Source organism: Heptranchias perlo, chromosome 33, assembly GCF_035084215.1.
Source record: "Heptranchias perlo isolate sHepPer1 chromosome 33, sHepPer1.hap1, whole genome shotgun sequence".
Classification (NCBI taxonomy): domain Eukaryota; kingdom Metazoa; phylum Chordata; class Chondrichthyes; order Hexanchiformes; family Hexanchidae; genus Heptranchias; species Heptranchias perlo.
Genome location: NC_090357.1, coordinates 13,757,456 through 13,771,338, shown reverse-complemented (window position 1 = coordinate 13,771,338; position 13,883 = coordinate 13,757,456). Strand labels below are relative to the sequence as shown.

The 13,883-nt window shown below is 41.8% G+C and overlaps 1 protein-coding gene across 8 annotated transcripts in view; it reads left to right on the top strand.

Moving 5' to 3' along the window:
* Positions 1 to 13,883, top strand: part of LOC137301486 (neural cell adhesion molecule 1-like) — a 441,173-nt gene that overhangs the window by 368,162 nt on the left and 59,128 nt on the right. For all 8 annotated transcript variants that reach the window (XM_067971002.1, XM_067970999.1, XM_067970998.1 and 5 more), the window contains one exon: positions 8,853 to 8,977. In XM_067971002.1, the coding sequence (XP_067827103.1) occupies positions 8,853 to 8,977 (125 nt within the window). The remainder of the gene's footprint in view (positions 1 to 8,852; positions 8,978 to 13,883) is intronic.

Sequence of the window (13,883 nt, the reverse complement as noted above, 5' to 3'; positions counted from 1 at the left end):
GGTGCGTTCCTGGCAGGGGGGCTCCGAAAATCAGGGAATCCCGGAGTGGGTCGGGAGCCCGGCTCCAACCCGCCCTTTTCCGGGTTCCCCACAGATGCGCCGACGTGCGCGCGCAGCCCCCGCATGTGGGAATCCCGCAGGCCATTAAAGCCAGCGGGGTGCCACTTGACAATATTTATCTAGGTATTTCAGGTCATTAACAGACCTGATTAAGGGATTAGGTGAGGAGGGGTGGGATTTTACAAACAACTGGGACTGTTTCCCATACTGGGGGAAACACTCCCAGTAGAAATGGACGTGTTGCAGCTGTCAGCCTGTGGCAGCTGCAAAGGTCCATTTGACAGGTGGTGGGGGGAGAGACCCTCACTCATTGCAAGAGGCCACTCTGTCACTTTGGACAAAGTTTGGCCTCCACCACCCTCCTCCTGACAAGAAAATTCACCAACTTGCACACTTACCCCGGGGTCCAGAGACATGTACCTACCTTGCGGACCCCCTCAGATGTACATCTTCCGGATGGGGGCCGCCGTAGCTGCAGTCATGACCTCCTCGGAGGACGAACAGCATCACCAGCCTCGCCGGCCACCTCTGACACGTGGAGCTCCACAAAAGAGTGCTGTGACACATCCACCTGCACAGCAGGAGGGAGTGCAACCGCAGAGAGAGATGCGCCGCACAGGGCACTACCCTCGCCACAGGGTCCACAGACCGAGGCTCAGCTTCCTGGACCTCTCTGAGCAGCAGTGCACACGGAGGCTCAGAGTCACTCGACATGTAGTCATGGACATCTGCAGCCTCCTTCATGCCGAGCTGCTCCCGGTTGGCCCGAGCACTATTTTCTTACCTGTCGCTGTCAAAGTCACCACTGCCCTCAACAACTTCTCCTCCGCATCCTTCCAGGGTGCCACCGGGGACATCGCCGACGTCTGCACAAAAGAGCCCTGCAAATACACCGACACCACTCTGCAGTGACACAATGGGTGTCATCAGTTGTGGATCTTCATTATGATCCTCAGGAAAGGGTGTTATTGCACAAACCAGACAAGATTCGCAAAGACGTGGCAGTAGTGGTGCCAATATAATATGTAATGTGAGTTGGTCAGAAATTCAATATAAGTAACAACCATGACAAACCCTCAAACACCCTTGTGCATCCCCTTCATGCTCACGACACGTTTGCCTTACGCTGCCTACTGCACATATGTGATGCATGCCCTGTGGCTGCAGCACAGGTAGTGGCAGGTTGAGTGAGGCTGACTGAAAGAGATGCACGAGAGGGTGAGTATGAGATAGAGCCATGAGATTGTATGAGGATTGGGTTGAGTGGTAGTGGCGGGATGAGTGCTGGCGAGGTGAGTAAGGGCAGGTAAGATGAGGATGAGGTTTGAGTGGGTATGAGGGGTGATGTGACAGAGTAGTGTTGGCAGTGCAGAAGGAGATGTGGGGTGGGGGCAGTGATGTGGCAGATGGAGTGTAGGGGAATGAGTAAGTGTACTCACTTTGGCTGACCTACTTAGGTCATTGGAGCGCCTCCTGCACTGTATGCAGGTGGGCGATATGTTGGTGCAGGTGACCTCCTCTGCCACCTCGAGCCAGGTCTTCCTGGTGGCAGAGGCAGGCCGCTTCCTCCCGCCCGCCGGGGGGGAAGATCTCTGTCCTCCCCCTCCTCCTCACCCCATCCAATGATACCTGGAGTGAAGCATCATTAAACTGGGAGCAGCCTTCCCCCTGGGCTGCTCCATGCTGTAATTTTTGCTATTTGTTGCAGCATCTGTCAGTGGAGGACTGCCCCTTTAAATAGAGCGCCTCCAGCTGACAGAGATTACTGCGCATGCGCATTCCGCCCGATGCGCAGATCAGCAGTGGGGAACCCGGAAGACCAGGTAAGCGGGGGGCAGACTGATTTCGCCGGGCGCGTTACCGACGCGCCCAATAGCCCCCCGCCGCGAACCCGCAGCCCTGGTAACATCGAGCCCTTAGATTTGATCTGGTCTCAGCCATGGTGGCTGCAGAAGCTTTACATTTGATGCTCCTGGGTTATTAGGGAGAGGGAAAATTGATCACTATGCAGTGACCCTTGTGAGAGCATCATTTTGTGAACATCAGATAAGGATAGAATCAGGCTTGGTTGTGATGCCCTCACCCCTTACCAAATTGTTTATTGACAACTCAATATAAGGGCTTACATATGAAGAACTAAACCCCAGAGAGGAGTCAGTGTCTTCAAAAGAGAGAAAGAATATCAGGAAAAAAAGTCAAGAAAATGTTAAAATTGTGTTTATTTTAGTTCACAGTTAATATTATAGTTATAGAACTATCTGACATTTGAGCAGCTTATATTGCTGAATTATCCGTGTTTCTTTCAGTGTCACATCGCAAACTGAGAATTTACAAAACCTATTCACTCAGACAGGAATTTCCTTGTACTGATTGGTAGTATAAGGGCTAACAAAGCACAATATAATTTTTTTGCCACTTAACATAGACTTATTAAAATAATCCTCCCTTAAACAGTTGAATTATATTTGATGTATAAAAATTCTGTTAAAATCATGTAAAATGAGGTAGCCACTACTGTAATATTGACTTTGTTTAATTATCTACTTTAGCATATTAAAGTAAAGTAGATTTAGATAACTGATCAAATTTGTCAAAAATTAACTTTAATGCTGGTTTTAATTTTCTAAATTATTCTCTTCACGCACTTATGCAAATTTTGGTACCGATAAATAGATTTTGTAATGTGATAACAAATATAAAAATAAAATTGTGCTTAAGCAGTTGTCATCTTCTGAAGCTAAATATTGGGAGACATTTTCTTTATGTCTGTTTTGGTAGGTTAAACAAGATACAAATCAATAAATTGATTCTAATGAGGCTGCTGCCCTGATGACTGCTTTGTGTCTGCACAAAAAGTAAATTTCAATCTTGCAATTTTAAGCAAATATAATTTTTTTTAAAATACAAAAAATCAAGATCATCAATCATGATAACTAGATTAAATATGGACTTAATATCATATCAAACTAAGTTTAGTGATGTGCCGGACCCTATAAAATAGTGCTTTAAAAAGTTGACATCTTCTGCAGCTAAATGTTTGGAGACATTACGGTTTATGCCTGTGTTAGTAGGTTTTAAAAAATGCAAATAAATAAATTGATCCTGATTAGGGTTCTGCCCTGCTGATTACTTTGTGTTTGCACAAAAAAGAAATTTCAATCTTGTTGCCATTTCAAGCAAATTGTTGATCATATGTTATTTGTATTTACTCAAAAACAAAGTAAAGCTGTGTGCTGGTGCCGAGTATACAGGGTTAAAATATGTGTGATTACATTAATATTAATATTACTAACACTAACACCTGGCTTAAGCTGTATAAACACCTCACAAGCAAAGATGATCTTTTTCTGCAGTGCTTCCCTGCTAAAAATAAAAATAATAATTCTGATTGTTTCCTCAATGTAAATTCCTGTACAGTCATTAACCTTGTTAGAAAATTGCATTTGTTTCTGTAGTTTCTGTTTCTTAATCCTTTTTTTTGGTTTTTAAGAGGGAAGCATCTAGGTGGGTTAGAACACAGATCAAGACTAACACTTGTAACTCACAAGCATTACTGCATGTATGCAAGTAGTTTTATTCCCCTCCTGAAGCCTATGGGCGACATCCAGAAGGTTAAAAAGAGGCTGAGATTTGTATTCCCTCCCCCCCCCCCACCCATGCATGCCATTTGTGTAGTGGATGCAGGCTGGTTTTGCCATGGGTCTTTTCACCTGTTTGTCTTTCACTTCTGCCTTTTGCATTTATTCATTTGCGACTGAATAGTTTCCTTACGCTTAGAAAACAATAAGCGACACTTTTTCATTTAGGCATTGTCTTTGAAGTTTTTAGTACCATTTACACTCAGTGTGTTTGACACGAGAGGCAGGATGGAAAGGATGATGATTTGAACTTTATTACACATATCATAATGCTTTGATGTGGCTTGGTGCCTCATTAAATGCTGCAATCTGAGAGAAATTGGATGTTCCTCTGGGTAGAGTATCCCATTGACATTCTATAGTTAATGAATTAGATCTATCCCACAGCTTGGTCTATGGGATGGATTTTTTTTTGGCCAAAGAATGGGATTTGGTAGAATCAGCAGAATGCCAAACCAAGAATATTATCTCAAAATCTCTGCATTAAGCAAAGAGTTATTAGTGAATGTGAGAAGGCACTTGGTGTAAATGGGACTGTCACATGCATGCTAACTGAGTCTTTTTCTTCATTTAGAGCCAGAAAATCATTTAGTTACATCATCCTTGCCAATATGATGTACGGAAAAGTGTTGCATGACTGAGCATGATTTGTGCTGGTGTTTTCTTCTTCTTTAACTTCTTTATTTTGCCCAGATAAGGAGTAAACCTACACTTAGTGATTGGATTGTGTAGAATTGTCGTACCATTTGGAATCAGCCTTCACAAGGAGCAACTGTTTTTCTGTTTCTTCCTTTGGAATGTCACTAACCTGTTAAGTTACAGCATAACTCTATTTATTTGGATTGCAAAACTATTCTTTTGATAAGTTAACCAATATGTGTTCATAGCTTCAAGTGTATATGATGTTTATGAAAGTGTAGTATTTTATAAGTATGATTACCCTTGATAGTCTAACTTGAGGTAGACACTAACAGCAGAGTGAATATTTGGTGGTGGCTCTTATACTGGAGATTCAGTGAAGTCATAACAACCTCATAGTTGTTTTTTTATTTAGCAGCTTTATTGAACCCTCAAGCCCCAGTCGTCATAATACACTCTTAAATGATAGCATTTATTGCAGTGTCTTGAGCAATCTTTATATAACATTTAATAAAACATTTAATAAAAACAGGTTATTGTACAAGCAACTTTATGTAATATAATAGGATTGATCAGCAGTGATCTAAAATCAAAATCAAAACAGTATTGGGAATTACACAGAAAGAATATATAGTTCTCAGTAAATGTTACGGCATTGCATTGGTATCTACATCCCTACCCCCTCCAGAATTCCATTCCATTGACAGTAGCTACTTATGTATTCTCCCCTCCCTTCACCTCACCATCGCTGGCTAAGCCCTCACCCACATGCCCTGAACACCTCCACCTCCCTCTCCTCTTTTAAGACCCTCCTTGAAACCCACCTCTTTGCTCAAGTTTTTGGTCACCCCTGCTAATTTCTTTGATTACACCTTTGTGAAGAGCTTTGGGATGTTTTTCTGTGTTAAAGCAGATATATAAAATGCAAACTGTTGAATCAACCTTTGCCACCCTGGCAGTGTCGATTTCTCACACTTCTGCATTTCAGCTTCCATGCTGTGGTGAGGTATTCAGCAAAAACCAGGTGCTTTCCCTTGAGAAAGGAAGAAGAATTGGAGGGTCATCGAAATGCCAGTTCCATGCACCTCTAGTAGTCAGTTCAGGCAGGATTCAATAGAGGCCAAGAGAAAGATCAATTCTAAGAAATAGGAGCAGAAGTAGGCCATACGGCCTCTCGAGCCTTCTCCGCCATTCAATAAGATCACAGCTGATCTTCTACCTCAACTCCACTTTCCCCACCCTATCCCCATATCCCTTGATTCCCTTAGTGCCCAAAAATCTATCGATCTCAGTCTTGAATATACTCAACGACTGAGTATCTACAGCCCTCTGGGGTAGAGAAGAAATTCTTCCTCATCTCAGTCCTAAATGGCTAGCCCCTTATCTTGAGGGAACCAGGGAATAGGGAGAAAATCAGAGCAAGTGTACCATCAAATTAATAGAGAGAACTACAGCCTCACTCCATTTCAGTGCATGAAACCATGAGGTTGTAATTCACATATTTATTTTAATTTATGTTACAAGGATCTTCATAACAACTGGTCTCCCTACAAAAGCCACCATTCCACACAACTGATCTGATTGAGCAGAACTGCATTATTATTTTAGTAATTGCATAATTTATCATTTTGATGCAATGCATCACACAATCTGGAGCACAGAAGGGTAATTGATAAATATAAAAGTAGCTTTCAGTTTCCTCTCACTTTCACCAGCAGTATGTGATAACTTATTGATATTTTCCCATCCTATCAGTTTTCCTTGACACTAGATTAGCTGCAGCTTTTGATCAATGTCTCACAATAGTGATATGTTTGCCATGAAACTTTTAGAAATATCTTTTTTTTTAAAAATCAGATTTTGTTCCTTTTATTTCAATTTCCTTTACAGTCAAGTGGAAATTTCGGTAACTCTAGTGCTGATACCCAGATATGATCTTTTTTTTGTTTTCGTAGATTTCATTGTCCCCCTCTAAAATATAACACTTAAAATCAATTCTACCCTAAATATATCAAATTATACATTTATAATTAAATTGTATGAAAAGTTAGGGGGAAAAAAAAAAATTGGATACGGCCCAGTATTGGGCGGGGGTAGCGCGATCCGCTATTACCCCAAGCCCAATGGCCCCTGCGCAGGCAGGTCAAGTCTTACGTGAGGTCTGAGGACTTACCTTCAAGCAGCATTCCGAATCAGCGTTGACACGGGGATTCAATGCAATTCACACTTTCCACCAGCAGGGGGAGCCCCAATCTCTCAAAGGCAGGCTGGCTCTTAGAAATCTCTTAAAGGTAGCTGGTACCTATTATTTGCTGAAAATAACAGTCTTCTGTCTGCACGGAGTCTGAACGGAGATCAGATATCGCACATGCAAAACACAGATGCAGCTCCTGTCCCTATTTTTACACACTGATGAGTTACGTTAAAACATTGAATAAAGATTGCGCACTACTAAATCCCACATCCTCCAATCTGCATGCCAGACCTCACCAATCTGCCGATCTCAGTTTGGACCAGGCCTGCGAGAGTGCGTGCACAAGGTTCTTTGCTGACTCACTAGAGGCTTGGGTGCAAAAGGGGGAGCAAGAAGCCCTCCAGACGCATACCCAAAAGGCAGTGGGAGGCAGCATGGGATGAAGTCAATGCCAGGCACACAGCATCATGAACATGGATGCAGTGCAGGAAGAAGTTGACATGAGTGGTCAAGGTGAGTGAGGTCAACTGTCAAACGGCATGTCCTACCAACTACACCACTAGCCACATCCATTGCTCCACGCACTACACCCCCATCACCCTCATACCAACAAACTCTTTCCATCAATACTCAACTCTTCCAATCAGATGCTTCCTCTCACCCTTACACATTACCACTGTTGCAAGCTGCCCACCCGCAACTCACCGGCCACACACACTGGCAGCTATTCAACCATGACAGACACATGTCCCGTTTTCTTGCAGGAGAAGGTGGCGCATAACAGGAGGCAGCAAGTGGCAGTGGCATTTAGCCCCTCAAGCCTGTTCTGCCATTCAATGAGATCATGGCGGACCTGTGACCTAACTCCATATACCCACCTTAGCCCCATATCCCTTAATACCCTTGGTTTACAGAAATCTATCAATCTCAGATTTAGAGTTTACAATTGAGCTAGCATCAACTGCCATTTGCAGACGAGCGTTTCAAACTTCTCCTACCCTTTGTGTATGGAAGCATTTCCTAACTTCACTCCTGCACAGTCCTGGCTCTAAATGTTAGGCTATGTCCCCAAGTCATAGTATTCAAGTATAGGAGACCTCCAAAAACAATTACAAATGTCTCGGCAGCCAGAAGCAATAATCCAGCCACTAACCTGTAAATCCTACCTGGTCCCTTTAAGTAGTGCTGATGGGGTCCTCCAGGCACTCTAAGACTCGTTCAGATGGTTGGGGTTAAGACTGTGTGTTGAGTTGAGCGTTCAGTGCCAAAATGGTGTCCATCACTTTAAATCAGCGATGCACACTGTATCCATTTTCTCCTTACTTTATATGCTTCCGGTGTTCAGTATTTGAGCATGCGCTAACTCCCATACCAAGATGGCGCTTGGCACACGTCACGCTGGTAACGTGCGTGCGCATCCAAGACGCCATCTTGGATGTTGGAGAGGCCGTGCAGCGCCGAAACAGGTGCTACACGGCCCAATTTAGCATCCTTATTTTCCTGGACCATTGGTTTTCTCATAGTGGTCCTGATACTTTCATTTTATTCTTCAAATCTTCAATGATGTCTCAGACAGCTGCAATATGTTTTAAGACAAAAATATAATCTATTATTTTCCTGGCTTTGATCAAAAGCAGTACATAAACATCCAGAGACCAATGGTCAGAGTCATCTCTGTAAACAGTCTAACAATGCAGCAAAAAGTTCTGTGAACTCCTATTACCTCATTGCCTGATTTTTATATGCATAATATACCACAATAAACCAAAAGTATGACATTTTTAATGATCAACAGCAACCTATTACAACTTTGAACAGCTCATCTTAGTTTGCATATAGCCCAGGAACAGATGAGTGTGTGTGTGTGAGGGGGGTTCAGTTTAACGTCAGAATCTGCTCTGTTAATATATTACCAGCTGTGAACTGCATAACTCAATGTCAAGTATTTTTCAGACTTAATGAGTTAGGACGAGTAGGAACTTGAACACTTAAATTTGTCTTGGCAGTTTTGAATATTTTTAATTAGATAAAACCTCCAAGCATGGCATTGTCTGCAGCACATTTACTTTCCTTACACATTAGTAACTAAATACAACCAATTACTGCAAAGTAGCAAACACTATCATTACATATTATTTAAATGCAGTTCTGTTCTCAGTAAGTTATTTGAATACAATTTTTTTGCAAGCCATTGGTAAAAGAAAAATTAATTATTAATCAACATAAAGCTAACGTCTTCTGAGTAAATGCAGTGATATTATTAGATAAGAATGTTTGGATTATTGGATAAGAAATGTGGTGTTACCAACATTAACTTGTAGGAGAACCAAGTCCACCTAAACTTGAAGGACAAGTACTCGGAAGTGGAAATATCTACAAAGTGAACTGGATCAAGCAGGATGATGGTGGTTCCCCAATCCGACATTACCTGGTCAGATACAAAGCTGTAAGTACAGAGAATGTGCAAAGGACCTAAATCTTTGAATTCTGAAATAGACAATAAACATTGTTTTCTGTACAATGGAATTTGAAAAATATATTCTTTACACCAAAATATTACAGGAAAATGTGTCCACCTATCATGATTTTTCTTTCATTACTAACATTCTATTCAGTAACAGTGTTGAAAATTTCCACATAAAGCTTAATACTCATTATAAGTTCTGCGTATTTTTATAAAGATAATTAGATTTATTTTTCAGATACCTTCTCAGTAAAAGTGACTTTGCGAGCCAGGGAAAACATGGGCCTAATCAATGTTTCTTATACCAGGGAACATTGGATTTGTTCCAGTGTCCTTCATAATCTAAAAAGCATTCTCTCAACCTCCACGTAAATTAGGAATTACAACCACCTTACAGACGAGAAAAACCTTGTAAAGACACTGGGGTAAATTTTCAACTTGCCAGTTGTGCGTAAAACTGGCATTATGCCAGTCACCTATTATAGAAACCGCCCGATTTTCATTACCATAGAAATCAATGGCATTTTCCACTGCCAAGATTACGTGCGCATGTTTTTGCAGTGGGGTTTGAACCCACAACTTTCTGACTCAGAAATATGAGTGCTGCTACTGAGCCAAGGCTGACACTAATAATGCTGTAAAAGTCTTTTTTGAAAACTTGTAGCTTGTGGAACTTCCTATAACCAATATTTTCACTTTTACTCAGTCATGAATACCACTTTCTGCAGGCAGTGCACTCCTTAATCTCATTGCCAGCCCACTGGGACCTGTCACACTTGATTAGCTTCCAGACAACTCTTCCTACACCCCCAGTAGATCTAAGATCTCTGTTTCAAATGTTGCATTGATTATCATGGAACCTTCCCAGTGACCAAGACTTGTGATACCTGTTTAGCTTGTCTTCTAATATTATACAACTTTCGGAAGTGGGAAGCTTGCTCTAAACTCAGCAAAATTATTAAATGTGATTGTTTTGCTCACTGGAAGGATGTCCAAGTTCAATTTCTGAAGATGCAGAAGACATCTTAAGCCAAGAGGCAAACCAGCTCCAGGTCAAGCAAGGAATTGGGTGTAACCAGTGAGCATTCCCAGGTGTGTTCCAGGAAGGATGGATCAGTGCTTTATAGCCAAGTAAACATTAGGGTCTGCTGGGGCTCATAATATGTTCTCTACATGAATCACTGATCCATTCAACCTTGTACCTTCTGCAGCTGATTCAGTGACAGTCGCACTGGATCCAGTGAAGTGTCTAAATCTTCAGTGACGTTCAAGCGGTTTCATCATCTCATCAAGCAGGTGCCTCAAGCTTGACGGCAGTTAGAATTCCAATTGGTAGCTTTACACAATAGGAAATATCATCTGTTAAACCTTTTTCTACACCTCTCTCACTAAAAGAAAGACTTAAGGTGTTGACCAAGAGACTTTCTGAAGGTCTCAAAAGAACGCTAGCTAACTATGGACAAAGAAGCCCATTCAGCTCATCTTAATTCATCCATCTAGAAATACCCTTCAGTTTCCCGTTTCGGTACCCAGTTGTTTCTTAAATTATTCCAGGGTTTGCCACTACCTAGAAGTCTATTGTGTGTGTTAAATCACCCATTGTGTGAAGAACAACTTTCTAACATGAATCCTAAATTTGCACTTTACTCATTTGAACCTGTGCTCTCTTGTCTTATTCTCACAGTTTAGTTTGAGGTACTTTTCTAGTTTAACCTTTTCCATTGCTTTTATTATCTGATGTACCTCAATAAAATCACATCTGATACATAGGGAATCAGTCCTGAATGATCTCTGATGCTTGAATGTCTTTCTCCCTTTGTCTCAGTGAATGTTAGTATACAGAAGGAATAAAATTAGTAGAGGTGGAAAATCAAATCAACCTGTTATATGTAGGAGAAAGACAGATAAAGGAACAAGGCAAATAAAATCAAGGGAAAAGGAGTAGCTTTAAATACAAAACAAAAAACACATACTGCAGTGCTTAGAGTATAGGGAATAAATTTGTTGAATTAAAAGCCATTATGTCATAGTGTATTAAATCTATATTTTCCTAACAGAAACGTGGCTGCAAACTGATTGGGAGTGAAAAATAAACATATTTGGTTATAATATGTTTATAATTGGGAGGGACAGAATAGGTAAGAGGGGAGGAGGAGTGCCAGTATTGGTGAAGATGGGAATACGTGCTGTAGAGAAGTACAGATGAAAGAGGTTCAGATAGTCAATATGATTAGAGATCAAAGATGATAAAGGGATTGTTACGTTAATGGGGTTGTACTACAGATCCTCTAATTAAAGGAGGGAAATGGAAAGCACATAGGACCACTGCTTTTATGGAGGATAAACACCAGTACGAATTGGTTGGGCCAAATGGCCTGTATCCATGTTATAATTTCAAAATAATCTTCACCATGCCCTCAACAAATGTGCTTTTACCTACATTGGTTTCACCTCCAATTGAACTGCCAAACATAACCATTTAAATAATACAGTATCTAACACTGTAACAAGAACACTTTCTGAGCACAGTACAACTGAACTGCTACTGTATGATATCCTGGTGCTTCCCTTTGGTGACAGTGTGTGGTTGCTGTTCTCTGGACTTGATCTAATGCTTCTTCCACATGCTCTCTCCCAGTGGCAGGAGCATGTACGATAGTTTGGTGATGTCCGTGACAAGTTTTTGGGATTGAGGCGGTCTTTGATCTTTGTGAACAAGGGCCTGAGGTGGCCCAGCTACAGACTTTGCCACTTTAGCAGCTATGGAGCAGCTTGGCCCTGCCCACTTTTTTGTACATGTGCAGTCATCAGGGGTGTTGGCAAAAGGATCTGGATGTGTTGTCATCCTGAGAGAAAACAATATCATTCATGCCCATTTCATGCCTACCTCTGCTACTGGGCATTGTCTCACCAACTCCACTAATACATGTGACAGCAAACCAATGCGTTTTTAAATCTCCTATCCACAAATCTCTTCATGTGATTGCCAAGCCTGTCCAAGAGGGAGGAGAGAGCTTATTGCCTAAGGCCTATATGGCAGATGTCTGAGCATGCCAAGAGGAAGTTCCACTACAGACATCCCTGGAGTTGCCACACAGTCTGTCGCAGACTGCAGTTTTTTGATTTTGTGTGGCTATACTAGCCATCATTTGTTGTGTTATCATTTGCTGCATTCTCCACAACTTCACAATACAATGAGGAATCAACATGAATCTCCTGGAGGAGGTACAGGAGGCTGAGACTGCAGTCTCCAATAACTATAGCAATCTTTGATGCTCCTTTTAAAAGCAGATCCTCTGAGATCCAGAAGCCTGTCCCTCATCAGTCGTGGACAAATGCAAGCTGGCTCTCCATTGAACTGGTTCATTCTCTTAGCTTGCCACCACCTCCTGCTCTTGTCCCTGCCCACTCATGCTCTTTGTGCCACCTAATGCACTCTCCTCCTCTCATTCAACATCCATCACACTGGATATACATGAGTTGGTGCTTTGCAGCATTAGAGTGAGAGACATTGCTTGCTGTGAGGTACTGGTTCTCTAGAATTCTACCTCAGATTCATGTAGCACACCTTGTGAAAGGGAACTGGGACAAGTGTTACAATGTTGTCCAGATGACCGCTCTTCAGATGTAGAATTCTGCTAAATGACTGACATGGAAGTGCACTTCAGCTTATGGTTTGGTTCCATTGAATGATTAGGATGAGAAAAAGGAGCAGGAGGAATTTGAAACAAACTATGAGCTGAGGCCAAACCTCCTGCTTCCACATTCCCTGCTTCTCAGCTCTGGATGTCTCTGGTTTCCAAGAGGAATGTCCATGTGTAAGCCTTCAGCTTATAGTGGTGTGAAATAGTGGTATAAACATGCAATGTGCAGATAAAGTAGATTGGAAGATATGCCAGGGTGCTCAGCAGATGAGGATGCATGGGAAAGGGAGTTGACACATAAAGGGTATTCAGGGAAAGTATTCAAAGCATTGCAATACTGTAAGGATGCATGTACATGCCATGCATTCTTAATGCACAGCATTAATATAAGGCTATGATAAGGCTACCTTGGCACAACTTGTGAGGTAATTAGCTTTTTGCAGCACAACAGCCAAGTCCACTGAATTGTGCATTTAGCATTAATATGTGTTCCTACATCCTGCGAAGCACGCTGAGTCACTCATCTCAATTAGCTTCATGTCATTAGTAGGAAAAGTGCCAGGAACATAATAAGGCGTAACATTATTAAAATTTAAAAAGATATGGGCTAATCTGTGACCGTCAGCATGGATTTGTAAAGGACAGGTCATGCTTGACTAATTCAATCAAATTCTTTAAAGGAAAGATAGAAGATATAGACAAAGAGATTGAAATGGATTTGTTTTTGAACTTTCAAAAAGTATTTGATAGTGTCACATGAAAGACTTGTTTCAAAGATTAAGACTCATGGTATTAAAGGTAAAGTGGCAGCTTCGATAGAAAGATAGTTGAAGGATAGAAAGAAGAGAATAGGATGTTTCTCGAATTGGAGAACTGTAGCTATTTTTTTTTATTTCATTCACGGGATGTGGGCATCACTGGCAAGGCCAGCATTTATTGCCCATCCGTAATTGCCCTTGAGAAGGTGGTGGTGAGCTGCCTTCTTGAACCGCTGCAGTCTGCATGGTGAAGCTACTCCCACAGTGCTGTTAGGAAGGGAGTTCCAGGATCTTGACCCAGCGATGATGAAGGAATGGCGTTATATTTCCAAGACAGGACGGTGTGTGACTTGGAGGGGAACGTGTAGCTGGTGGTGTTCCCATGCGCCTGCTGCCATTGTCTTTCTAGGTGGTAGAGGTCTCGGGTTTAAGAGATGCTGTCAAAGAAACCTTGGCGAGTTGCTGCAGTGTATCTTGTAGATGGTA